The 25,703-nt window shown below is 57.6% G+C and overlaps 1 protein-coding gene across 5 annotated transcripts in view; it reads right to left on the reverse strand.

The window, feature by feature from the left end:
- LOC118006692 (platelet-derived growth factor receptor beta) overlaps positions 1-25,703 on the reverse strand; it is a 36,212-nt gene that overhangs the window by 8,231 nt on the left and 2,278 nt on the right. The window contains exons 1-15 of one of the 5 annotated variants that reach the window (XM_034999451.1): positions 22,016-22,662; positions 12,707-12,752; positions 11,201-11,524; positions 10,411-10,677; positions 9,563-9,690; positions 9,274-9,448; positions 8,508-8,700; positions 7,704-7,819; positions 6,260-6,383; positions 5,698-5,909; positions 3,383-3,477; positions 2,327-2,459; positions 1,689-1,793; positions 1,233-1,343; positions 17-176 (exon numbers count right to left, since the gene is read on the reverse strand). In XM_034999451.1, coding sequence (XP_034855342.1) covers positions 17-176; positions 1,233-1,343; positions 1,689-1,793; positions 2,327-2,459; positions 3,383-3,477; positions 5,698-5,909; positions 6,260-6,383; positions 7,704-7,819; positions 8,508-8,700; positions 9,274-9,448; positions 9,563-9,690; positions 10,411-10,677; positions 11,201-11,524; positions 12,707-12,752; positions 22,016-22,138 — 2,312 coding nt within the window. In that variant the 5' untranslated portion in view covers positions 22,139-22,662. Of the gene's footprint in view, positions 1-16; positions 177-1,232; positions 1,344-1,688; positions 1,794-2,326; positions 2,460-3,382; positions 3,478-5,697; positions 5,910-6,259; positions 6,384-7,703; positions 7,820-8,507; positions 8,701-9,273; positions 9,449-9,562; positions 9,691-10,376; positions 10,678-11,200; positions 11,525-12,706; positions 12,753-12,991; positions 13,333-15,431; positions 15,454-22,015; positions 22,663-25,703 lie in introns of those variants that run through there. The other 4 variants (XM_034999454.1, XM_034999453.1, XM_034999452.1 and 1 more) reach the window with 4 other exon arrangements.

The raw sequence follows: 25,703 nt of genomic DNA on the forward strand, positions 1-25,703 counted from the left end.
AAGCCTCCTGCGGTACCTGGGCAGCGGGAGCCCGCCGGGCAGGGCGTTGCTGTAGAGCTCGGCGCCGGGCGGGCGGCGCTTGTCGGAGCCACGCTGCAGGAAGGTATGCTTGTTGCGGTGCAGGTAGTCCACCAGGTCCCCGTACTGGCAGTACTCGGTGATGATGTAGATGGGTCCTGTGGGGGGACAGGCTCAGGCACGGCCCCTTCCAGGGGGTGGGGGCACACACCTGCCGTCAGGGTCCCGAGGCTAATGACGGGCTGCGCCTTGGAAAGGCAGTTTGGGAAGACGGCCAAGAGGCTTTGGCCCTGGGCAAACCCCGGTTCTTTTCCTGCCTCTGTGACCACGAGCGAGATACTTCTTCTCGCGGAGCTTTACTTTCCGCATCTGTTAAATGGGGCTAATCCTAGCCACCTCCCTGAGCGTTCGTAAGATAATGCTTTTGTCAGCTCGGCCCGGGGCCTGGCATGTAGCAAGGACACGGCGGCAGATACACCGATCGGTCTTCAGACTGAAGCTCAGGCTGGAGCCCAGTATATAAAGCAAATAAAAGCAACCATTTATTATCAGGTTACCGTTTCAATCCAAATACAGTACATTTACTTGAAGTCAATCCGTGGGAACTTGAAGATACTAATGAAAACAAACATTTTGAAATGGGTGGGATCTTGCGGACATAAATTGGCCTATGTGTGCAATTCACTTCTGTATTTTATTTTGGTTGCACAATACTGAGGAAAATCCCAAATCTCACAATAAGCAGCTGCAAACAATGATAACACTTCTTTTTTTTTTTTTTTTTTTTATGGCCTAACTTACAATCAGAGCTTCAAAAATACACACTAGCTGGAGAGACTTCATTCTATGATCTGAATGAAAGCAGCTCCCAGTCAGCATGCTGGTGGTCTCCAAGTGTAGGGATAGAACTCACCTCACAGGGGCTGGGATTTATGCATTTGTAGAAGGTGTTCTGAAAATTTTAAAAAGTCAGAAGACCCCTGGGTTTGGAAACGGCCGACCTGAGGAGTCCTTAGGCCTTGAAGGTGTCGTGATTCCATGAGTTTGTAAATCCCACCCCCATCTGGGTCTGTGAAGTGAGGGCACCAGACAGGGTGGGTGTAGACCCTCCAGCTGGAGAGTCCTGTTGTCCGTGGACTGAGGAGGGGGTGGGGAGGGGCCAGGCTTGGGCTGCTGGCACTTTCCAGAATCCTCTGGGGGAGTGGTTTTGGTACCTCCTTTCGTGCAGGCCCCCAGCAAGTTGACCACGTTCAGATGGGGCCCGAGGTGACTCATGATCTTCAGCTCTGACATGAGGGCTTGCTTCTCGCTGCTGCGGGCTGTGGCTGAGGGAGAAGATGGGGCTTCAGGCCTGCCCTGTCACTCAGCCCCAAGGAGGCTGTTGTGCTCCACACCCTACTGTAAGACCCAGATGGCCTGGGGCGGTGAGGACCCATGAGTAGGGGGAGGAGAAAGAGGATGGGAGGAAGGTCAGGGAGGGAAGGAGGTGCCCGGAAGGGGGGCAGGGTGAGGAAACGTCTTAGCCAAAGCAGAGTCTGGAGTGGTGCTGGCCTCCAGGTGACTACATTGCTTGTGCAAATCAGAACCAGGGAGGGCCTGAATGTGTGGGCAGCGGGCAGGGGGGACGTGGGGGCCCAGATGTGAGGGAGGGGCAGGCTCCCAGGACTCACATTTCAGCATCTTGACCGCCACTTTCATCGTGGCCTGCGAATGGCTCAGGCCGTGAGCTGTGGCCTCCACCACCTGCCCAAAGGCCCCAGAGCCGAGGGTGCGTCCTGGGGTAGAGACGATCCCTCAGCTCCTGGCCCACCAGGAAACGGCATCGCCTGCTCTCTCGGAGGTCAATCCCCCAAGCTAACCTGGACTTAAGGTGTTCCCCTCAAGGAGTCTCCCACAGTGTTTTGCAGCCCTTCCTGGTGTCTCATCTAAGTCCTGCCTGCTTTCTGGTCCATCTTTAGTCCCTGGAAGCCTTCCTCCCATCCCAAAAGGGAGCTCAGCTCCTCTGCACGCCTCAGCCTTCCCAGCTAGACTAAGCACAGGCCTGACATGCAGCCTGTCCTCGATTAATACTCCCCCTCTTGCCACGAAGGGGCCCTATCTCACATAGTCATAGGATCATAGGACCTCAGTGCTGAACCCTCCCTGGGGGATCATCTTGCCCCATGTATGGAGGGGGGCACTGAGGGCCAGAGAAGGCAAGACAGCAGCCCTAGTTCTCAAAGCTAGTCATGGCAAGGCTGGATCACACCTCAGTCTTCCCACCCGCCGCCAGGCCCCAGACCGCCACACGAGGACTCCCTGGACTGACCAAGCACAAGCTGGTCCCGTGGCAGCTCCCACGTGGAGTCGTAGGGCAATTGCATAGGGTCCACGTAGATGTACTCATGGCCATCGGAGCTCACGGATTCAATCACCTTCCATCGGATCTCATAACGTGGCTTCTGCAAAACCAACACCAGGGATGGATCATCAGAGGAGGTCTGGGCTTTGGGGTCCACTAGCCCACAGCCCCTTATGGAACAGATGGAGCAGGAGACCGTGAGGCCCAGAGAGGGGCAGAGGCATATTTGAAGTCACACAGCAAGTTACGGATAAAGCTTCATGGGCTCAGTGAGAACAGGTGCCAAGAGGCCCCAGCTTGGCAGTGGCTAAGGAGCAGCTAATAGCCAAGGGCCTGGCTCAACAGGACCAGCTTGCCAGCTTCTCCCAGAGCCCTGGCTGCTTCCAGATGGGAGTAGAGATCCTGCAGTCGTGGGAAGTGACACAAGCTAGGGGCACTCAGCTAGATGTGGACAGCCCCTCCCCAAGCTGGGTCACTTGCAGTGGGAATCTCAGAAAGATGTAAGCTTACAATGCTGAAATCATAGGATGTTGGGATCACAGGATTGGAATCTTAGAATGACAGAATCATGGGTGCTGCAATCCTAACTTAGGAATCTTAAAATGTTGGGATTGCAGAATGGTGAAGCCTCAGAACAGAACATTGAAATTACACGTTAATAGGATTAGAATGCATTTCAGTAGAAGCCTGGGAGTCTCTGGGGGTGAGAGTTGTAAGAATCCTGGAGCTCATGTAGTCCACCCAGAAAGTGCTTTGCCCTATGGCTGGGAGGGGCAGGGCTGATGTCCAAGCAAGACCCAGGAGGGCAGAGCAGAGACAAGGGACCCTGGCTGTCCTGGACCAGGCCCGAGATGGCCCTTGCTGCTGGGGGTGGAGGTAGCTCCATGTCGTTTTACACCTGCACTCTGTGCTGGGCTGGGACGTGACCAGATCCTGCAACATTCAAGGGCAGCTGGGGGCTCCATGTAAAAAAAAAAAAATAGTGTGCCAGTCTGCACCCACTAGGCAAGGGTGGGAGGTTACCTTCTGCCAGAGCATGATGAGGATGATGAGGGAGATGACTGTGAGGACCACCAAGGCCAGGATGGCCGAGATCACCACCACCTTGAAGGGCAGAGCTGGAGGCAGAGACAAAGAGCTGGCCATAAGCAAATGGGGAGCTTGGCAGCTCCCTGGCAGTCCTCCCGTCCCCCCACCGCTGGTACGGCAAATCCTCTCTACTGTCCTGCCTGGAAGGGAAGCCCCCCTCCACCAACCATGGCCTGTGATGTCAGACTCTCAGCCCCTCCCTCAGGGCCACACCTCCCATAAGAACCTATATGCCCCTCAGTTACAACGGCGCTCAGCTCTCTCTGGGCCCCCATATGCCTTCAGCCCTTGCAGGGCTCAGTCAGGCCTGTGTGCCGTGGCTCCAGATTGGATGTCAGCTGCTGACTGCCTGGGCTGCCCTCGCCCCTGAATCTATGCCCTCACCTGGCTGTCACAGCTAGCACAGAGCCTGACCGAGGGGCCAACGGACTGAGGGACTGAGCTCCCACAGCCCGATGAATCCCAACTGTTTCCTCCCCTGCTTCACCCGGAGTCTCCAGCAGCGTTGGGATAGTGATGATAGTTATAAGGTGCATCCCCCAGGGAACAGGGGTGACCAAGTCAGGCTAACTCTGGGCCCCCAAGCGCCAAGTCTCCTCCTGAAGGCCTCGGCCTCTTTGCTGTACGATTTCCCATTCTCTTCCCCTCCCTTTGCATCCACCCCTGCCAGACCCTCATCTCCCCTACCCTGCCCCACTGGCCACCCATGGGGCCCTGAGGAACTCATTCCCTTTTCCTCTGTCCCCCACTTGCCCCTCTTGGCACCCCTGGAGGCCCTGTCCCTCCTCCTCAGGGTCCCAGACCAACATCACTCCTCTCCTCCCTCTCCCCACCAGGTCACACATCCCAGGCCTGGGAAGGAAGTCTGAATTTTCTAAGGAGCCATCTCAGTAAAAAGAAGAGGCTTCATGCAGCCACGGTAGTTTCCCTGTGGGCTGGTACGTGCCTCCCCGCTCAGGTGGCACACAAAAGCTCTACTTCTGTCTTGCTCTGGGCTGGTCTGCAGGTGCCCACTGGCTCAGGGGTACGTGTGCATGCGTGGGAGTGGGAGTGAGATAAGGTATGAAACCCCCACCTGTCCCACCATAGGCCAGGGGGCCGGAGGCAGCTCTGTATGTGTGCGAGCTCATGTGTGTGTGAGCCCACCAACCTACCAACGCCTCGCACAGCCTTCAAAGCTTTGCTCTCCCTGGCTTCTGCCTACCCCTGAGCCCCTCCTTTACCACTCCCTTCCCTTTCTCTCTTTATCTCCCCCCTCCTCTAAATACACACATACTCTGGGCTCCAGCCACACTGAATGCCTTTGAGTTCTCTGATCCCATCTTGCCTCTGGGCTCTCCCACGCACAGGCCATTCGCTTTGACTGGAACACCATTCCTTACCAGGCTAACTCCCAGGTATCTTTCGGGTTTTGACCTAAAGCTTTCTTTCTCCAGGACACTTTCCTGAAACCCCCAGCTGGGCACGGAGCCCCTCCTCCCTCTCGGCTTCCCCCTCAGAGTACTGCCCCCTGCAGTGGGATTGCCTAGTTCCTTGTCTGCCTTCTCTCTGGACTGGGGGCACTAGAAGGGCAGGCGGGGCTGGGCTTCTCCAGGGAGAAAGAGGAAACAAGCGAACAACCGAGGTACCAGCGCAGGGGGAAATGCCTGCGCAGGGACACTATATGCATGGCCGCCGCTATTCCTATGGACAGGAATCGTGTGTGGGTGTGTGTGCACCTGCTCACAGACACGCACGGTACAGCAGGCATCTGTGTGCAGAGACTGTGCTCGCACGCTTCCACAGAGGGGATGCTGCGCTCCATGCTGCGGACATGCACCGCGCCGGTTTGCACACACGCACAGGAATTGTACGCGCACTGTCTGCACCCTCGTGCGATCGTGCATCCACACACACACACTCGTGGGTTTATATACATGGCTGGGGATTGGGCGTGGTCATATACGTGGTTTATACACATGCGCTCGGTGGGTTCCCACAGAGGCGGGGTGTCATGCACGCTTGTGCACACGCTTGCAGACATACACCGCAGCCTTGGCTCACAGACCCTCACGGGTGTACGCGTGGGTGCCAGTACTGCGGTGTTGTGTAAGCGCACAGGGTCATACTCCGGTGGGCTTTGCCATGCTCCTGAGTGCCCACAGGCACGCTGACTCTGGCCCACTGGGCTCACGGGCACAGTTCCAAGAATGGCGGGGTGCAGGTGGGGGTGGAGGGCCTTCAGGGGCCACCCGGGCCGGAGGACTCACAGTGCGGCACCACGGTGACCTCCTGCATGTCGCGTCCCAGCAGGTTGTGTAGAGTGCAGCGCACTGACAGCGGCTGATCCACACGGCGCAGGCGCAGTGTGCTCACCACCTCGAACTCCTGATCCTCGGGCCAGTATGTCACGTTAGTCTCCAGCTGGCTCTCCTCCTCCGAACTGTTCCCCAGCGGCGTGGGCGGCAGCTCGCGCGGACACCTGCCAGGAGAGCCAGCCGGGTCAGCTTCCAGTCCCTGCTGCTTCCCGCCGCCTGGCCCTGAGCTCATTCCTCCTGTGGCCCCTCGACTGACCGGCAGGGGGCGCTCCTACCCCAGAACTGAGAGCCCTGGGCGGCAAAATCCACTCCCTTCATTCGATCGTCTGAGTCAAGGTAAGGAAACGGGACAGTTTAGGTCATGCAGAGCATCTCCAAGAAGCCACATCCTCTTGGACGGAGCTCTAGCCTGGAACAGCGTGCCCGGAGGAAGAGGCTGGACTAGATGAACTCCACTGGGTCCTACCAGGCCGCTGTGGTCACCCTGGGAGCCAGAGGCCCCGGGTCTGCTTACCTTTTGAGGTCGCTGCAGGTAGACCAGGTGAGGTGTGGCTGGGGCATGCCCCGGCCGCGACAGCGGACCGTCTGCTCCCCACTGGCAGGGTGGCTTTCACTCAGCTCCAGCACACGGACAGGCACTGCGTGGAGAGGGCAGGAGGCCAGGAGGTGGGGAGGTCAGGAAGGACAGTCAGTGAGAAAGGCCCAGGGGAGGACCTGGCCCAGGGTCTCCCCTGGGTGGGGGGAGGGGAGCCTCAGGCTGCAGGTGAACATCAAATACCAGGAATCACCGTGTGAAAACTGACAGGTTCCCCTTCTGGGTACTTCAAAGGGAAGGCCTCAGTAGGGTGCTAGTCTGTCTCTAACACCTCTCTGAGACTCGCTAATCTTCCCTTTTAACAAAGACAGAGCAGGTCTGAGGGTCAGAGAAAGCCCTGGGAAAACGAGAGCATGGAGCTAGAATTTAATAGCATCGCTTTGTTTTCCCAGAGTTTATTTTAGTGGTTGCTTTATATTTATGACATGTGATGCTGATTTTCCATCTACAATTGAGAGGTTAAATTCTCTTTCAAAATACATTTATTTTTAGAAAGTCAATTGACAAAACAGTAAGTCATTAGTGTGTCATTCCCCTGCTCAAAACCCTGCCGTGGCTCCGTCATTTCAGTCATAGTAAAAGCCAAAGTCCATACAAGGGCCCGAGGGGACCCACACAATCTGCCCCCCCCGCCGACTTCCAGGTCTCAGCTCTGACCTCATCTCCCACCACTCTCCCCCTCCTCGGTTCCAGCCACACCGGCTTTCTGCTGTTGGTCCTGCCTTGGTACTGCTTGGTGGGCCCTTGCCCCACAGAACTGCTTGGTGAATGCCCTCACCTTCTAGAAGTCTTCACGAAAATGTCGCCTCCATGAGGCCAACTTGATCAGGCTATTTGAAATCGCAACCCTCACTGCCCCGTGCCCCCTGAACTCTCTATCCTCCCTACCCAGCTTTTTTCCCACTTCGACAGCACTTGTTACCTCTAATCTTCTGTGTCATTTGCTTGTTCTCTGCCCTACTGTTGAGTGTTTGTCTTCCCCCAGCAGGAGACAAGCGATGCAAAGGCAGGGACTCAAGAACCTGAACAGACTGGTGTGTTGTTGTTGCTCAATACATATCTATCTAGTTAGTAGTATAGTATAAGGGTATGTGAGAAGGAAAAATCATGCACTGGTACATGAATGCCTGAGGCTTTAGGGACACCAGTGTAGCCCACTGGCCTCCTTACACAGCTTGAGGCCCAAAGAGGGGATATGCCGAGTTCACACAGGAGCGGAAGTGTTGGAGCTCAGCCTAGAAGCCAGCCTCCTGAGTCCTCAGCTCCCTCTCCTGCTCCTTCTCCTCCTATGGGTGGGAGGACAGGGTAGGAAGGGAGAGGGAAGCGGGGTGGGGTGGGGGAGGCAGGGTGCACAGCTCCGTACCGTTGACCTGCAGCTGGAAGGACAGCTGGGCCTCCGCGTCCTCATGGAAGGCCCGCATGGTGTAGCAGCCAGCCTCAGCCACCTTCACCCGCACCAGCGTCAGTTCTGACACGTACCTGTGGAGCACGACAGGCCTAGTTGCCAGAGCTGGAAGAACTCTCACAGTCCCCCCGACCCTCCTTGTACAGAGAAGAGAAACCAGGCCCAGGGAGGGGCAGGGGCTTCCCAAGGTCACGCGGGTGTCAGGAGCAGAGTGGGACTCACACCAGTCTCCTGAATCCCCACCCATTGGCAGCTGGCTCCACTGAGCTAAGAGGGGGGTTGGGGAGGGATGACAAGGGCGGGGGAAGCACCCTTTCCCTCTCCCCTCCACATCTCACTCCTGCAGAAAGGCCTGACATGGCTTTATCCTCACCGACCGCACCTTGTATCCACCTGCTCATCTGCAGCCTTCGGACCACCATCCATGCATAGGTAGTAGTGGCCCACCTGGCATGCTCTTCCCTGATCATCTGGCCTTTTTCTCCTCAGTTGCTCCCAGCTGGTTCCCCCTATCACAAGGACAACTAAACATCTGGGTGATCATCTGCGGGTGTCTGTTTCCCCGACTAGACAGGAAACTCTAGGAGGGCTGGAACAGTCTATTCGGATCTCTGCAGCCTCCCCAGTGCCTGGCATGGCGCCTCGCACATAGTAGGCTCTCAGGAAAGGTGGATCTAGGTGTGTCCAGTGGCTGAAAGCTGTGAACTGCCTGGCAGCTGCAGGGAATAACGTCAAGAATGGAGTGGGGGGGCCGCTGCTCACCGGGTCTCAGACACATTGCGTGTGGACAGGGAGATCTCGCCTGCGTTGGAGTCGCCTAGCGTACGGTTGTCCTTGAACCACATGACAGTAGGCGGCGGGTAGGCCTCGAACACGACCTGCAGAGTCCGGCTGCGGTGCAGCTCCGCGAATTGTACGGGGTCCAGCTCTCCCAGCAGCCGCACGTAGCCATTCTCTGCAAGGGGCGGCCGTCAGGGGCGGGGCCCCAGGGGGCGGGGCTAGGCCCGGCTACCAATAGGGCAGCGCCCCCTGGGGGCGGGGCTCCTGGAGGCCAGGCATCTATGGAAGGCCAGAGGAGCCCGGCCTTCCGGGGGCGGGGCTTCAGACTTTAGGGCCTGAACCAGTGATGGAGTTACCGGAGCTGGGGTTGAAGTTGGGACTGAGACTGGACCAGGCGCCGAACTGGGGGTTGATACTGATTTCGGGACCGGGTTTGAGATTGGGACTGGAGTTGTCGATCTCACCGCAGCCTGGCTGAATTTGAGGATGGGGCGACCTGGGCCTGGAATGGCAGTTGGGTTTAGATCTCGGGTTGGGGCTGAGGTTCTGGCTAGGCAGAAAGTCCACGGTGGGATTAGAGTTGGATTTGGGGCTGACACTGCGTTTTGGTTTGGGTTTATTCTGGAAATGGGCTTTGGTTGGTACTGAAGCTAGAGCTGTACTGGAATTGGCTGACAGTACCCTGGGGCTATGATAGGGTCTAGGTCCAGCTCAGAAGGAGGGTGGGGGCTAAGCCCAAGGCACGCACCGACCACAGTGACATTGATGGACTTTTCATCTTGATGCTCATTCACACTCTCCGATACATTGCAGATGTAGGTCCCTGAATCGCCAAGCTCAGCACTAGGGATGTGCAGGATGGAGCGTATGTGGGAGGGCATATTGAAGAGGAAGTCAGTCACTGGCTCCACCAGCCGCCCACTCTGGAGGAACAGGTGGGGTAAGCCCCCCAGTCAGGCAGGGTCCAAGAAGTTAGGCTGCAAGTCAAGATAGCCATCCTTCCCTGGACGTTCCTCCAACCCCTGGCCCAGCATTACCTCCATGCGTGGGTATGTCCATTCAAAGTTGACCACCTCATTTCCGGTCACGATGCACATGATGGTGATGTTCTCACCCTGACGGACCACAGTCTGCACTGCATTCACTGAGACATTGATGGATGACACTAATGGAAAGAGATTAGTTTAGGGCTGAGGAAGTCACCACCAGCCACCACACCAGCCCTTCAGCTTGGGGATGGGGTGGGGATTCAGAGAGGGAAGGGATGTCTGGTGCGGAAGATTCATTCATTCAACAAATATTTGTTAACTATGTCCTATACGCCAAGTACTATGCTGGGCACTGGGACTTTAGCAGTAAACACAACAGATAAAATTCCTGTCCTCATGGAACTGACATTCTAGAAGAGATAACAGTCTTCAGTCAATGTATTCCCTGGGCACCTAAGTACAGGAGAAAGGTATGGAGCACAAACCATGTACCAAGGAGCCTCTGTCTTTAATCCTCACAATAATCCCCCTAGGTGGGCAGTCATTCTTTTCCTCATTTTCCAGAGGAAAAAGCAGACTGGGAGACATTATGTGCCCCATGCAAACTCAGTGCACAGCTGGGATTCAAACCCAACCAGCTCTGAGGCCCATGCCTTTGCCTACCACGGTATACGGCCCAGCCCTGCCACCCACCTTCCCCATAACCTCGGGCATACTCCAACCTCTGAGTTTCAAGCTTCTCACCTGTAAAATGGGGAAACACTACCTGCCTTCCAAGACTACAGTGAGAATCCAGTGAAAAATGAAATTGCCCACTTCGTAAGCTGGAAAGGGCTCTACCTCTGCAGAGGGTCATACTGGCCTCTGCTGAGCATCAGGCCAGAAAGGGGGCTCACCCTGGAGGCTGTAGACATAGTAGGCTTCAGAATCCACTTCCTTGTCCCCGATGGTGGTTTTGCAGACATAGGTCTTGTCCTCGAAGGTACCAGAGAAGCCACGTTGGTGGTCATAGGGGATGGGCAGTGGAATATCCACTTTTTTCTCATGTAGTGTCACCACCAGTCTCGGATCTGTCACTCGGCACGGAATTGTGATCTCAGTTATTTCCGTGAGGAAGATGAATAGTTCCTCGGGGTCGACCGGAAGAAAACCCATCATGGGATCTGCCAGGTGTGGGGCCAAGAATGAGGATCAGGGGAACTGGTTTTCTGCCTATCCCCTGAATTTCTTTGTGACCTTGAGCAGGTGTCTTCCCCTCTCTTGCCCTCAGTCTTCCCGTTACAGAATAAGGATGCTCTCAGAGGTCCCTTCTAGTTTTAACATTTGATATGGTCAGCACCAGGGTGAGAAAGAAGATAAGCCACAAGTTGAAGGGTAGCTGGTACCCAGAGCTTGGAGTATGGGAAAGATGGGATGTGGAGGCCCAAAAGAGAGCATATTGGAACCTGCTGAAAAGGCAGAGTTCTGGGGAGCCAGGAACGGGGTGGGCTGGCAGGGAGCAGTCAGATCTCCAGACCCAGGGGTGGGGAGTGAACATACTCCTGGACTGAGCCAGGCTGGATTCCATGATTTGTCTGCATGTCTAAGCTGGCCGTGTCTCACAATGTCACTAAGCACTCTCAGCTCCCCCCAGACGCCTGCAGGTGAGAGAAGTCAGGGAGTGAGCATGCAGGCGGGGGCGCTTACCTGGCACAAAGATATAGAGCCGTTTTCGTTCACCAGGCTCCAGCCCATGGGAGCCTTGGTAGGTGCAAAAGTATTCTCCTGTGTCTATCCCAGTGACATTGGTCAGTGTCAGTGTGCTGGAGAAGGTGCCATCCTGGGTCTTGGTCATTTTCTGCAGGGGCTCCTGGGACATCCGTTCCCACACCACTGGAGCGGGCCCCGAGCAAGTCAGAACGAAGTTGCTGGAGACATTGAGGACAAGCTCTGGCCCTGGGGGTGTGATGACCAGGCCCCAGGAGGCCTGTGGGCCCAGCAGCAACAGGAGGGGCAGCAACAGCACCTGGCCTTCGGGAGAAAAGGCATCAGAGCATCAGCACCTCTCCTCTCGGCGGATCCTGGGGGAGGCCATATCTGCACTGTCCTTGAAGACCACACCTCCCTAATCCGACACAGACTGGAACCCATGGCTCTGAAGCCTGCTTGCCCAGTGCCCGGGCCCCAGGGACTCCTTCCAGTCCAGCCTCCTGGCCTCCTGATCTTAGTGCCTCTAGATCCCAGGCTTCAGAGTCCTCCAGCTATGCTGTGTTCAGGCTGTGGGCATGTTCTCCCAAAGGCATCAGGAAATCCTCGGGAAGCAATTCCCAGGCCTCCAGTTCCTGCATTACTTCCCAGGTCACTTTCTGAGCCCCTTCCCTGCAGCTGCCCCAGCTGCCCGGGTTCCACCCAAGCCCAGAAGTGGTCTTGATTGGGGAGGGTGGGGCAAGGTAGCTCAGAGTAGGGAAGACAGGACCGGAGAGAATCAGCAGCACCCCCCCCCGGGGGGGCTGGAGGGAACTGGGGCGGGGTGTCAAATGATTGGCTCCTCTCCCCCTGCTGATGCCCTCTGGGAAGGATTCTGTAAGCCACGTCCCCCAAGCCCACAGATGCTCAGCCAGCCAGCCAGCCATCCTCGGTAGGCCATGGGCTGGTCACTGATGGCCAGTGACCGTTGGCTGCCCGGTCAGCCGCCCAGGCCCTGGAGCACCGACTGCATGTAACAGGCAGTAGTGAGGGAAGGGTGTGCTAGCGGAAGCCCAGCCAGGACTTGGGAGCTCATAGGCAGTGAGGGATCCAGGCAGGGGAGGGGAGCCCCAGACCGGAAGCAGACCAGCCAGGCTGATACCAAAGAGTGCTGGGAAGAGGTGGGACACTGGGGTGACTGTTAGCAAGTGGGGTGGGGACATTTGGTGAGGAGGCATGGGGTATGGAGGGCTGAGCAAAGGATCTGAGCTAATGGCTCTGGACAAGCAGGGGTCCACTGAGGTTTCTGAGCTGAGTGGACAGTAGAAGGAGGCCTCCACTGAGCACCACTGGAAAGGCAGGAAATTGAGGCTCGAGAGCACAACAGTGCGCCTGGGCTCCCAGGCCCCAGTGCTAGCATGCACCGCCCCTGCCAGCTCCAGGGTTCTGCTTAGTGGCTCCCTGGGAGCCCCCTCCACCTTTGACGACAGGAGCTGGAATGACACTTGGAAGCCACAGTGTACCTACCTTTGAGGACAGGAGCCGGCATGGTGCTCGGAGGCTGCATGGTGTCCTGCAGAGTTAAATAGGGGGCAGGGCTCAGAGTGGGCAGAGTCATTGCAAATCGGACTTAGCACCTGGGTCCTGCAGAGTAAACCCCAGCCTAGACCACCCAGCTTCCATGTCTGTGGGGCTGAAGTCAGAAGTCACCCATGTCCCATGATCAAGAGGGCACTCATGCCCCAGAGTCCCCTCCCCCTGCACGGGGCTGGGCCTCAGGGTGCGTGGACCCTACTTTGGCTCTGCCTCTACCTCTCCAGCGGCCTTGGCTGAACCCAGGCCTCTCTGGGCCTTAGTTTCTCTGTATGCACAATGGGAGTGGGGGACTCGGGCTGGATGGTGTCCAGGGGCCCGCCAGCTCCAACAGCCAGTCCTCCGGGTGACAGTCTCAATACCAGGCTCTTATCTGCCAGGACAAATATTTGGGAAAGCGTGATGAAAGGCCAGGGGGAGCAGGAGGGGGAAAGCCAGAACCCAGAGAACTCCCACAGGCTCCAAAAGCACAACAGGAAGTGGAGGCGGCTGTGGGAAGGGAAGCGGGGGAGTCAGGACTGCGGAATGTGGGGGGGCACCCCCATGCTTGGGCCCCCTTTACGCAGCCCCAAGCAGCACAGGGAGGCCTAGGGGGGAGCGGCCAGGGGCTGAGCCCAGGGGAAGCCCCACTGCATGGCAAGGCTTCAAAGGTCCTTGGAGACTCCGGAGTCCAAGTCCCCCCACCCCCACCCCCACCCCCAGGGTCCAGACAGGGAAACCAAGGCTCTGGATGGGATAGAAGTTTGCGCAGGATGACACAGCAGAGCTTGTTGAGGAGGGAGACAAAGAGACCCGGAATGATAGAGGCAGAGAGAGACAGACAGAGACCGAGAGGGAGGAAGCACACAGTGAAGGCAGCAGCAAGAGACCGAAGCAGGGACGCAGGGAGACACAGGGAGACGGATGGAATTAGGTGGGTCTCTGCTCCATCCCTGCCCTTGGCAGCGCCATCTGAGGATCCCAGATAAGCACCAATAGCCGAGCCGGCAGGGGTCTGCCTGCAGCATGGGTAGGAAGGAGGCCAGAGGCGGACAGGGGTAGGAAGTGAGCACGTGACCAGGCACAGGGAGCCTCCCGTGCTGTGGGTCTGCTGACTTCCCTGAGAGGCTGCCCAGCCGGCCCGGCTCCTCAGGCCACGCCCAGACGGCCCCCACTCCGCTCCCCAGCCCGGCCCTTTACTTTTCAAGCCAGGGCTGGGCTCCGGGTCTGAGCCCCACTGGGGCTGCCTCCTGTGTCCTCAGTCTCCAGCTCTCAAAATGGGATGACAGGGAGTGTGCCACTCCTGCTGGGGCTGCATTTCCACCTACCGCTGGGCCCTGGGCTCAGCGCTGCCCAGCACCCCAAGAAGCTCTGTGAGCAATTCTGCTCTGCCCTTCCTCCTTCTCCCCGTCCCTTCGGGCCGGCCTGCCTGAGGGTCTCTTCATTCCCCCGCCCCCTTCCTCTCTCTCAACTGTTCCAGACCCGAAGCCCCGCCCTTCCACAGCACTCCCACTCCCATCCCTCCCGCCCCAGCCCCTCCAGCTGGATGCCAGTCTTGCGCCAGCAGGAGGGAGCAGTGCCGAGGCAGAACCAGCAGCCCCCACAGAGGCCCATCTGCCCCTCGGTGGGTGCCCCTCTGGCTCCCCCGTTCCTGCCTGAGGTCTCAGCCAAAGAAAATCATTAGCAGCCAAGGCTGGGGGAGGGGGTCATTTCAGCCTCCCTGCCCCTCCCCTCCCAGCCTCCCTGGCTGGCCACACTGTTTATTATTCTAAAGGAGGAATTTGGTCGGCTGGCCTGGAGATGGGAGGTCACTGCAACCAGGGCTGGCCTGGCTCTGGAAGGCTGGGCCTTGCAGGCTGGGCCCCCAGCTCCCCTGACCCTGGCTCCTCTCCTGCTGGGCCTGGGGCTGGGGGCAGCTCAGAGTCTCAGACTCTGAGCGAGGAGAGGCCTTCTTGAACAGGCAGCAGCCCAGAGAGGGACAGAATCGTGGCCTAGACACACAGCAAAAAGGCAGAATCAGGCTAGGGAGAGGATAGGCTGGGCAGAAGAGCTCAGGGCGAGTGTAGATGCCCCAGGGGTCTTGGACTGACTTCTCACTCTAGGAAATGAGCATTTTGGCTCCAGTCACAAGGGACCTCAGATTCACCATGAGACTCAGCGTGTCTCCCACCTTCTCTGAGACTCAGTTTCTCCCCATGAATACAGGGCGAGGTTTGGATGGGGCAACTCAAAGAGCTACCCCTGTTCTAAAACTGTGTTTTTGACTGGCCAGAGAGAAGGTTCTGGTCACTGTTATTCCTGCTGGGGTGGTTTAGGGAGGTGAGGGCCGATGAGAAGGAGGGGGCTACATTACTGAGGCTGGAGTCATTTGAGAATCCATAACCCATCTCATTCAACAGATTGAATTTCCTTGACCATTTGGTCACAGACATGCTGTGTGGACTTTGACAAATTGTTTCCCTTTCTGGGCCTCACTTTTCCTATCTCTACAATTAGGAGTTAGCCAGTCTTTCAGGGGACTTTGAGACAAACAGGTGATATGGAAACACGGGAGGCGGCAAGAGAAAGGGGGGTGTGGACAACAGGAGGACTGGGAAGAACGAGAGTAGAGTTTGGGGGAACCCAGACCTAAACTCCCGGGGCCATCTTAGATGACTCCCTGATACCCCCAGTTATTTACCCCATGCCTATGGACCTCTGTGCTTCTCAGAGCCTGCTGTGGTGCCAGCCAACCCCAGAGAGGCCCAAGCAGCTACTTCGGAGGTTGTGGGCTTGCCTCTGACAACTTCCCCTTCTTCAGGGGGAGGGCTGCCCTCCAGGGAGGAGTCACCTGGGACAAGGCAAATGTCACAGTCAGGATGCAGGCACCCTCCTACCTGCCATACTCTCCTGCCTGGGGAGGCCCCTGAAGCAGACAGAGGGAGGGGACTCTCAGGGATCCCCCCTTTGCCCATGAGGAGAGTGCTGAGTGCCAGGAAGACCTCATGATTCCTCTTATTTTGGCCAGGTTGGGGGTGGGGGGACAGAGGTCCAAAGATGGAGTCATTGCCCCCCTCCTTATAGTGAATCAGACCCGCTTGGGGGAGCAGAATGTGGACCCCAAGTCCGGGGAGCAGGCATGCTTGGGGAATCATTCTGAGCCCAGCCTTACATCTTTCCAGATCCTATGAGTCTCCACTTCTTTCCCACCACCTAAATCTAAATAAATCCAGTCCCTCTTGGCCACATCCGCCAGCAGCAGCTTCCCTCCCTCGGGGTCCCGAGACTCCCACGACACAGGGAGGCCAGCAAGGAGGGCCTCCGTGGCTGCCGGGGAGGGAGGCTTGCACACGGCGAGCATGTGCACACACGCCACAGAGCCCTGCCTACGCGCTCACTCACACGCTGCTCGGAAACACACCCGTGTGCACCGGGCCATGTGTGTGCCCAGCCCCCTCACGCAGGCACTGCACACGTGCGTGCCCACACCAAACCCACGTGCGCACGGCTCCCCGGCGCCCGGCACAGACTGCTGCCTGTGTGCTCTCCCACACGCCCAGGGGCGGGGCGCACGCGGGCCACACAGCCCATGTGTACGCAGCCCCGGCCAAGCTATGCACGTGCAGGATGCTGTGTGCACACAGGCCCCAGCACAGCCAAACACCCAGCCACGACACCCAACAAGCCCATGCTCCTCAGCCAACTCACTGAGGTAGAGACCAGGCTCAGGCCTGTTCTAGATGGGGAAATTGAGGCAGCGAGCACTTAGGGAACTTGCCTAGGAATGCAGAGCAGAGACTGAACCTCTGCAGAGTGCTCTGTACCAGCCCGTGCCACCGCCTTCTGTGTCTGGGCTGGGGACAGGGCGGTGGGGACCAGCAGAGACAGACGGCATCGAGATTGGTTTAGCTGAGAGGTGACGGGACTTGGTGATAGATGCTGGGGAAGGGGGGGCTGGAGTGAGGGGCAGCTTGCGCGAGCTCCCACTCCTGATTCTGACTTGGAATACTGGGTGGGGGGGCAGGAGTGTGTGTGTGTGTGTGTGTGTGTTAGGGACACAGTGTCATTTTCTGAGATGAGAATGAGGCAAAGGGGCGGGATTGAGAGCTGCCACGGAGCTGCTTTAGGGTTTGGAGAGGCTGTGGGCACCTGAGTGGACAGAGGAACCCTCCGTCTTGAGGCAGGGAATGGGCAGAAATAGCAGTGAGGTGGGGAGGGAGGAAGCCCTGCTGCAGGGAGGAGGTGGGTGTTGGGGCAGGCAGTCTCGGGCCAGGGATGCTCTGAATAAACAAGATGCCAGAGGGAGGAGGAGGCCTTGCCACAGAGTCACGGGGTTAGAGTCATGAAATATCAGAGCTCCACAGCCCTCAGGGATCATCTATCCAATCCAACCCTCTTCCTGTGCCCATTGTACAGGTGGGGAAACTGAGGCTTAGAGAAAAACAGGGACAGGTGCCAGTGTTTTGACCTAAGCAAGCCAGCCTCAGGTAGGTGGCCAATGGGGCGCTGAAGCTCACCTGACTGGGCTGCCCTGGCTCCAGCCCCAGCTCCGATGAGGCTGGTGGCTCAAGACCCAGGGTTCAGACTACATCCACTGCCCACTCTGTTTCCACAGAACACCCCCTGCCCTGCCGCACAGAGACCTCTATGTCAAAGTCACTTTCCCTGTACTGTCCCACCCAGCAGGGAATGGGGACTGAGCTTCAGAGGTGGCTCACTAAGTTGCGGGCGGAAGTGGGAAACTGCTGGCAGCCTCATCCTCTCTTCCGTACACCCCTCGCCACTCTGCGACCCCGGGGACAAACCGGGGCGGACCCCTGACTGGGAACAAGGGGCTGTGGGTTCTAGCCCCAGCTCCGTCACCCACCTATCGTGCCGTCGTGCCCCGTGCTGAGCCTTGGTCTTCCCATCTGTACACAGGGTGGGCAGGGCCGTCCTGGGTGCACTTCCAGGGCTGCCATGCTGTGGCTCTCAGGACCCTGCTCGGGAAGGCAGCTGGGCACAGTTGGAATGCTGGGGTGGGGGTGGGGTGCCGGGGAGGGGCCCTGGTCTGGATGTCATGACTCAGCTCAGAGAAGGCAGCCAGCCTTAGGCCTGGGAGTGTGTGGGGGCAAGAGGCATCTGGCGGCAGGGACTGAGTCCTCCCGGCAGCAGCTGGGGGAGCACGTGAGTGAGGGCCGCACAGGCTGGACCTGGCAGAGGAGGGCCCGCATGGCCTTGCTCCAAGTGGGCTGAGACGTAGGTGCGCTCTTGCAGCCTGGGTGGGGGAACTTCACCCCAGGAGCCAGGGAGGACTGCAGGGTCCATTGGGTAAGGAGACAGTGGGGGGTAGAAGCCTGGGAAGGGGCTGAGGCTGTGGGGCTCCCACCTGCCACCCTCAATCCTAAGCTCCGCTCCTATCTGTTGGTGAAGGCTCAATTCTCCACCTCTACACAGTGAATCTCCCCACAAGCCTGAGGATCCCATTAAGGCCAGAGAGAGAGCAACCTGGCCCAAATCACACAGCAATGCTGCTTGGTCATCCAGGCCTCACTCTGCCATGCTGCTCTCCACCCAGAGGACCTTCAGGTTTCCGGGTACCTATGAGGTCCCCCAAACAAAGCAGCAGAAAGCAACTAAGTTGGGGCCTGGCATGGGCTCTAGACGTTCTGGAAGTCCGAGTGGGTGGAATAAGAGTGTCAGTTCCACAGGCTGGCATTGTGATCCCCCTACCCCTGCCCCCTCCAGCACAAGCTTGGTCCCCTCTGGCTGTCCTGCTGCACCGCCCCGCCTTCTGTCTCGCCATCTGCAGTCTGTCCCCTCCGGCCTGTTCTCACACCACAACCAGAGGAACCTTTCTGAAATACCTATCTGACCACGTTCTTCCCTGGCACCTCTGCAGCTCCCCATCGCCCCTAGGAATGGGCTGGCTTCTTAGCTCAGCCTTGAAGAAACTAGGTGCCGCGGTCCTGCCGACAGCTCATCATGACTGAGGAAGGGAGGTCGCTGCCCTTCCAGCTCCCCAGGGCCCAAGTGAGGCCCCCACACTCGTCACTCACTCTGTGTTTCTCTCCCCGGGAGGCCTCCCCAGGGACACAATGGAAAGAAATGACCTATTTTCTGGAAGTTCAAAATAAAACGAAACATCTGTCTGGATCCAAGCCAGGCTGATAAAGAACGGACTGATTCGCCCCAGCCTGAGCGCCCCCCCTCCTGCCACACACCCCCTCACCCGCCAGAGTGTGTGCGCTTGGGGGTGGGGGATAACGCAGGCCCGGGGACTTGGAACAGCTCGTGGGAAAGCACTCAGTGTGTGCTTCACGGCCACTGGGGGCCCAGGGGAGGGGGCCTGGGTCCCCACACAGGCTGGGAACCGTCCTGAGAAGGAGGTCAGTGAGGGAGGGAGGCCCGCCACGTGCTCTTGTCCCCCCCACCCCCCTGCTGAGCAGACGCTTCCTGCCTTCTCTGGCGCCTCACTGGCCTCCCTGTTCGTCCCCCATGGCTGCCCACCTCCACCCCCAGGGCTCTGCGCAGGCCCCGTGGATCCCTGGACCGGAGTCCTCTGGATCCCATCTGGACCCCCTGGAGCCCCTGCAAGATGGAACAAGGAGCTAGCAGTCCTTGAAAACAACAGGGATAACAATAGCTCTCTCTGATTTAGTTTGTGCCACCCAATACCTGGGCTAATGACCTCAGACCCACCCACGACCTCTGGGTCGCTTCTCCCTTTCACAAATGAGGAAAGCAAGGCACAGAGTGGTTAAATCATTTGCCTGTGGTCACGGAGCTTGCCAGTGGCCGAGTTAGTGCGCAGTCCTGGGCCGACTGACCCCAGAGCGCGCTGGCTCCACGCCCACGTCACCGCCTCCCTAAGGCAGGAGGTAAAGAGGACAAAACCACGCCTGGCACAGGGCACAGGCTCAATCCGTGAGCCACGCCCGCCTGTCCTTTCCCCTCTGCTTTCTGACCTCGCCTGTCAGTCCACGCTCTCCTCGGAGTGGGGTGAGGCTGAAGCTGAAGAACAAGGCGGGAGCCACACCACCTTTCACAGAGCCCTACGACCTTGGGGCTGGGACGGGCCCCAAATACTCCCTACTCGTGTCTCTCCCTCCCTCTTTGCAAACCAAGGGGTTGTCCCGTCCACGGTCGCACACCTCCCATGGCCAGGGTCTCACCACCCCATCCGTCACCCAGTCCGTCCTTGGACGGCTCAGGATCCTCAGAGGTCAGGCTATTCAAAAACGTTCATTACACTGGGGATTTTGTTTTGTCCTCACGAGAGTCCTGTGACAATCGTTATTTCCCTTTCACGAGGAGGAAACTGAGTCTCAGAGAGGTCTGGTAACTTGCCCAAGGTGACACAGCCAGTAAGCCATGAAGCTGGGATGCAAACTCAGGCTAGCCTGACTCCAAACCTGTCTTCTTAACCGTCACGATAGACTGCCTGTCTCCCGCCCAGAAACAGGTCTGTCCACAGGGCAACAGGACTACATGAGTTTACCCTAATGGGGTCCATACAGAATCCAGGCTCTCAAAGACCGAAGGATCCTGAGGTCAGAGTCCTAGCCTTCCCTTGCTGACGTGCACAGTGAGCAAGGGGCCTGCCCCAGCTCACCCAATAATTTGAATGTCAAGCTAGGGATAGAGCTCAGATCCTCTCTGCAACTTCACTGCCCAGTCTGAGCGTGAGCACATGGTGGAGGGGATGAATGTCCTTGCTGAGGACAGCCTGGGTCTGGCGGGGCCGTGCCCCAGCAGTAAATGACCTGCCCTGAGGCCTGTCCCGAGGGCCTTGGAGATGGAGCACGAGATGGAGCCTGCAGGCAGTCAGACTAGGTGTGTGGCTGGCTCTGCCACAGGCCCGCTGTGCTTGGGGGCCAGGCCTGCCCCTGCTGGGGCCCCAGCACCTCGGCAGCTGCAGAGTTCCGGGCCTCCACCATCCCTCGCTGCCCCCCAGAGCCTCATCTCCGGCCGGTGCCATGGCAACGGAGAGCCCAGGTCCTGGCAGCCAAAGGAGCCCCTGAGAGGGGTCCCAGGCTGAGGCTGGGGAGGGAGGTGCAGCAGACGCAGACAAGCAAACCTTCTGTTCCCCGGGCTGCTGCCAGCCCGGGATCAGCCCTGGGCCAGGGTGGGGGCCGCAAATAGAATGGGTTCTCAGAGCCAAGTGGGCAGGGGGCAGGCAGGCCTCAGGCCATTTGTCCTGACCCACCAGCACGTGGCCTGCCCCCACCAGCCCTGAGCCGAGGACCGCAGGCGGGCAGAGCGAGCTGGCTAACGAGAAACCCTGCCATTAATTGGAGCCAACGCAGAGCATTGAGATTCCCCTCAGAGCCCTTGGGGTGGCAGAGCCAGAGGGGAGAAAACTCCCACATTTCACTTCCCTCTCCCTTTCTCAGCGTCTGTCTCTCGCTCCTGTCTCCAGTCCTGTACCCCAATTCTCCCACGGACCGTTACTCCACTTCTCTGGGCCTCAGCGTTCCCATCTGGAAGTCGGGGCTCATCACTGAGCTGGGGAGGCCACTGAATGAGTTCATACAAGTAAAATGCTTAGAACAGGGCCTGGCACACAGCCCTGTGCCAAGTCAGTGGCCTCGTTCTTCTTCCTGAGCTCACGGGAGAGTAAGTCACTCGCTTGCTCGCCCGGCCAGTGAGTGCACAGCCCAGGCCCCCTGGCCAGGCTTGTCAGCAAAGGGATGCCTGTGATAAATGAGATGGTGGGAAAGCCGCCTCCAGAAGGACTCCTTAGGAAGGGGTAGCTGCATGTTATTGGTACTGCCAGCAGGCTCAGCTGGTGGGGTGTGGGGTGTGCCCCTAGCATAGTCAGGGATTTAAAGGCAGACCCCTGTCTGCCAACCACTTCCTTCCTGTACATTTGCCTTAGTCCTTTCACTAGATTCCCCACAAATGAGGAAACACACCTAACCATTTTTTCGGATGCCTCCAAATTCCTAATATGGAAGTAGGCTTACAGTAGATGCTTACTAGAGGCTTACACACCATAAGGGATCAAATAGCCTTGTAGGGTCAGCCCTTCTGGTCTCCAGGCCTGGGGCCTCAGCTGTCCCCTAATACCTCGGGGTTCACTAGGCTGGGGAGCTGGCATGGGCAGGCGATGGTGACTCCCTCCAGGATGGTGATGGGATGGGCGAGGTTAGAGGACAAGAGGGGACCCTGATGCCAGCAAACTGTGCCTGGTGCCACCCAGGGCACCAAAAGCACATGGGAGCCCCACCAGGGTAGGGGCAGCAGTCCCACTCTGAAGCCACTTAATCCAGGTCCAAGGTAAGTAAGTGCCAGCTCTCCTACCTTGTCACTGTGTGAGCTCTCTGACTTTAACTTCCCAAGTCCCAGTTGCCGGGAAAACGACACAAGAGACTTCCTTTTCCATTGCTGTGAGGGGTCGCGATGATGATGAAAAGCACCTGTCATGTAATAGGTGCTCAGTAAATGGCAAGTGTCATGAATATGGGATTCTTCCAGTTGGGAGGGGGCGGCCTCCAGCTCGGCCTCCAGCTCAGCCTCCAGGGTTTAGTTGGGTTCTTTGGGGGATGATGCCAGGGAAGGGTATCCCACGGTGGTTCTGTGTGGGAAGTGGGAGAGCTCAGGGCATCAGGGAAAACAGCAGGGGGAGAATTCTGACGTCAGAAATCAGGGCTCTTTAGCAAAGAGGTAGGGAAGGGCTCACGTCTGACACAGGGAAGGAAGGCAGAGGTCACTTTGGGAAAGGCTTGGGGTCCTTGGTGAGGATTTAGGCTTTGCCCCGGAGGCACCAGGAAGCCAACTGTCCAGCCAGCCAGCAGTGTGTTTCTCCATCTCTCCCCTGCATTATTTATCACTATGACACTATCCATTCAGCAGACAGACTGCAGTGAGGGAACTCATAAGGGTACAAATACAGGTAGGAGGGGGGTAGCACACAGTCAACTGCATCAGACGTGAGCCTTTGCCTTCAAGCCCCGTGCCCCGAGCCACGGCTGTGACAGGTTTGTAAAGCTGAGCCCTGCCCTATGGACTGACCCTGGAATCCCCCCCCCATACCCAACTGACGTTCAGCTTCAGGGGTGGAGACTCTGACCCACCAGGTGGTTCTCCTTCCCAGAAAGGAAGGCTACTGAGGCGGCAATGAGGATCTGAAACAGCCACGGAAGCCTGGCAGGGGCTAAGGGCAAAGCGGGATGGAACATCTGGGGTCACTGAGCTGCCCCCTTGGCCTCTCCCTCACTTATATATATGGCCACAATGGAGAAGTGACATGGGGAGAGCTGTGGATCCACAAAACTACCCCGGGGGGTTCTCACCCCTCATGGAAATGGCATTTCCTCTTCAGCCCGAACTCTGCCCTGTGACCTCAGCCCAGGGAGAACTGGGGCTGAGGGAGCCTCGGATGGCAGAGGAGGATAGTGAGGACACAGCACGTGCGTGGCTGGGTCCCAGGCTCGGGGCTACCACTGACCATCTGCACAACTGGACCTCTCTCCTGGAGCAGCCCTTCTCTGGACCTCAGTTTCCTACCTGTACAAGAAGGAAGTTGAACCAGGTGACCGCCAGAGGCCTTTTCATCTCTGACCTTCAAGGACTGACTCCCTGGCCCTGCTGCCCCCACCTCCCAAGGGACGATCATTCCCATCACAGGGTGGAGAAGATGGTACCTCTGGCAGATGAAAGGTTTCGGGCACCTGAGACATCAAATAGCCCTGATCTGAAGCGAGGAGAAGAGAAGGTATTAATGCAGCTAAAGCAATATACTTTGATTTTCAGCCTCCTGCGCTAGGCTGGGGGCAAGGTGCCCCAGAAAGCATCTGGAAGGCGGTGGTCCCTGGGGCTTCAGGAAGCCCTTTTGCCTGAAACTCTGGGTCTGAAGTCTTGGGAGGGTCTTATGGTGGCTCCTACACTGGAAGCAACAAGTGTGTAAATTCCACACCCTCTCCCACCCGGACTCTGCATCGATTCTCTCACCTCTGGACCACATCATTCGTCCATGTACCATTGGGCCAAAGCTCTTCTTCCTCTTGAAATCAGAGCATAAGAGATTTGAAAAATTGGCATTGGAAGGGGCCTAAAGGCTCACAGCATCCACACATACACACCCCAACAGGCAAATTTTCCTACCCTCCTTCCTCTGTACCCCAGGAAAATGGGCACATGGGCTCTGCAGGAACATGTCCTCGGAGCTCCCCAAGAAACTGAGTGCATTAACGAATGGGCTGTTCTAACTGTAGAAAGTTTCTCCTCTTTATTGCAGGTTACAGTTTTCCATTAGCGATCATCGATCCTGACCTCTTTCTGTAACCGGTAAAGAAAGGGTAAGAAAAAATCCTTTCATTGTGAAGTTAAATATGCATGATGCCTGAGTACACAACAGGGCTTGTGTGGCTGCCAATCTGGGCTGGCGGGGCTTGGAATCCTGGAATTGTTTTAGGCCTGGAAGGAGCTCAGAGATCATCTTGTTCAACCTCCTGGTCTTACTGATGGTAAAACTGAGGCCCAGAGAAGGACTGACTCAGCCAGTCACAACAGGATGGGTTCCAGGGTCTGACGACCACCTCTGGAACTCTGAGGGGATCCCACAGCTGAGGCACATTCTCAGAGTTAATGCTGGATGCCCAGAGGTGGCCCTTGCCCTACCCAGCCTCTTGTCTAGGGCTCTGGAGTCACAAACACCCGGATGCAAACCCCAGCTCTACCACTTCCTAGCTGTGGGACCTTGGGCGACTGACTTAACCTCTCTGGGCATCTCCTCATCTGTAAAACAGAGAGAGTTTATATCTGCTCTTGGAGGTTGCTGTGATGATTATATTAGTTTGACAAATATTTATTAAGCACTTTCTGAGTGCCAGGCCTATTCAAAGCCCCAAGGAACACAGCAGTGAACTTCACAGTAATGGAATGGGAGGCACAACGAAAGCACTCAGGGATGGCTGGCCCCTGTCATCTCACCCTGCCCACACTGCTTCCCAGCTGAGGGGCTATGAACTCTGCCTTGGGGAGGCCCCCAGGAAGGCCTATGGAAAACAATGGAGGAAGATCTCCCGGCATTCCGAGGGCCCACTGCCTGCAGGGTTCTGAAACATGTACAAGGAAGTAAGGTGGGCACCGAGGGCATTTCAGGGCAGTCTAGGGACCCTCTCCTTTCTTCCTCCCTCCCCACCACACTCAGCAGCCCATCCTGAGCTAAACACCAACTCCCCTCCTCCGGGCCAGAAGGCAGCTGGTCTCAGAGCCAGACCGTGCCTGGAAGGTGGAAGTGGGACTTTAGAATACCCGTGGTGTCCCAGTCCCTTCAGTGGGCATAGCCCTTTGTGGATCCCAGACTAATATCACTGCTGAGTCCTGTGCGGGAGGAAGGGAGTACAGCCCGCTCCTAGCCAATGACCATGAGGTCCAGCCCTGAGAGAGCCCAGCAGGAACTGCCAAGCACCCTACCTATGTTATACTCACAGAGCCTACATGCCCCCCGAAGCTACTCTGAGACTGATGCCAAGAGTGACAGAGCACCAGCCCAGGGTCACACAGCCAGCCAGGAGCCAACTAGGGGTTAATGCACAGTCCTCTGATGCCCAAACCTGATGTGGTTTACCCATGGTACCCACTGCCTTCCAAATGTGGATGCTGCCCAGAAAAAGGATATGGGGACCCGAGGTTGGCCACACAGTGGACTTGAGTTGAGCCAGGGCAAACGCCCGGTCTCAACTGAATCCACGGTGTTTTCCGCTGTCCCACATCTGTGGGCAATTACAAGCCTCAGTTTTTCTTCCCACACAGGAGGGAGGGCTGCCTGATCACCACTGAAGGGAAGGTGCTGGCCAGATGGCCTCCTTCCTCACTCAGGACCAGGCTAGGCTCCGGGGGGACCTGGGAGCAGGTGGGACGTGACGCTGAACTTACTGCTGCGGAAGGGGCTGGAGCCAGCAACAGCCTCTGGGGGAGGATGGAGACTCTCTCCTTTCTGACCTGGGGCTCCCTGGGTAGCAAGGGGTTATTAAGTCTTTGGTTT

This window comes from Mirounga leonina, unplaced genomic scaffold (assembly GCF_011800145.1).
Source record: "Mirounga leonina isolate KUSES-001 unplaced genomic scaffold, KU_Mleo_1.0 Mir_98, whole genome shotgun sequence".
In the NCBI taxonomy this organism is placed as follows: Eukaryota; Metazoa; Chordata; class Mammalia; order Carnivora; family Phocidae; genus Mirounga; species Mirounga leonina.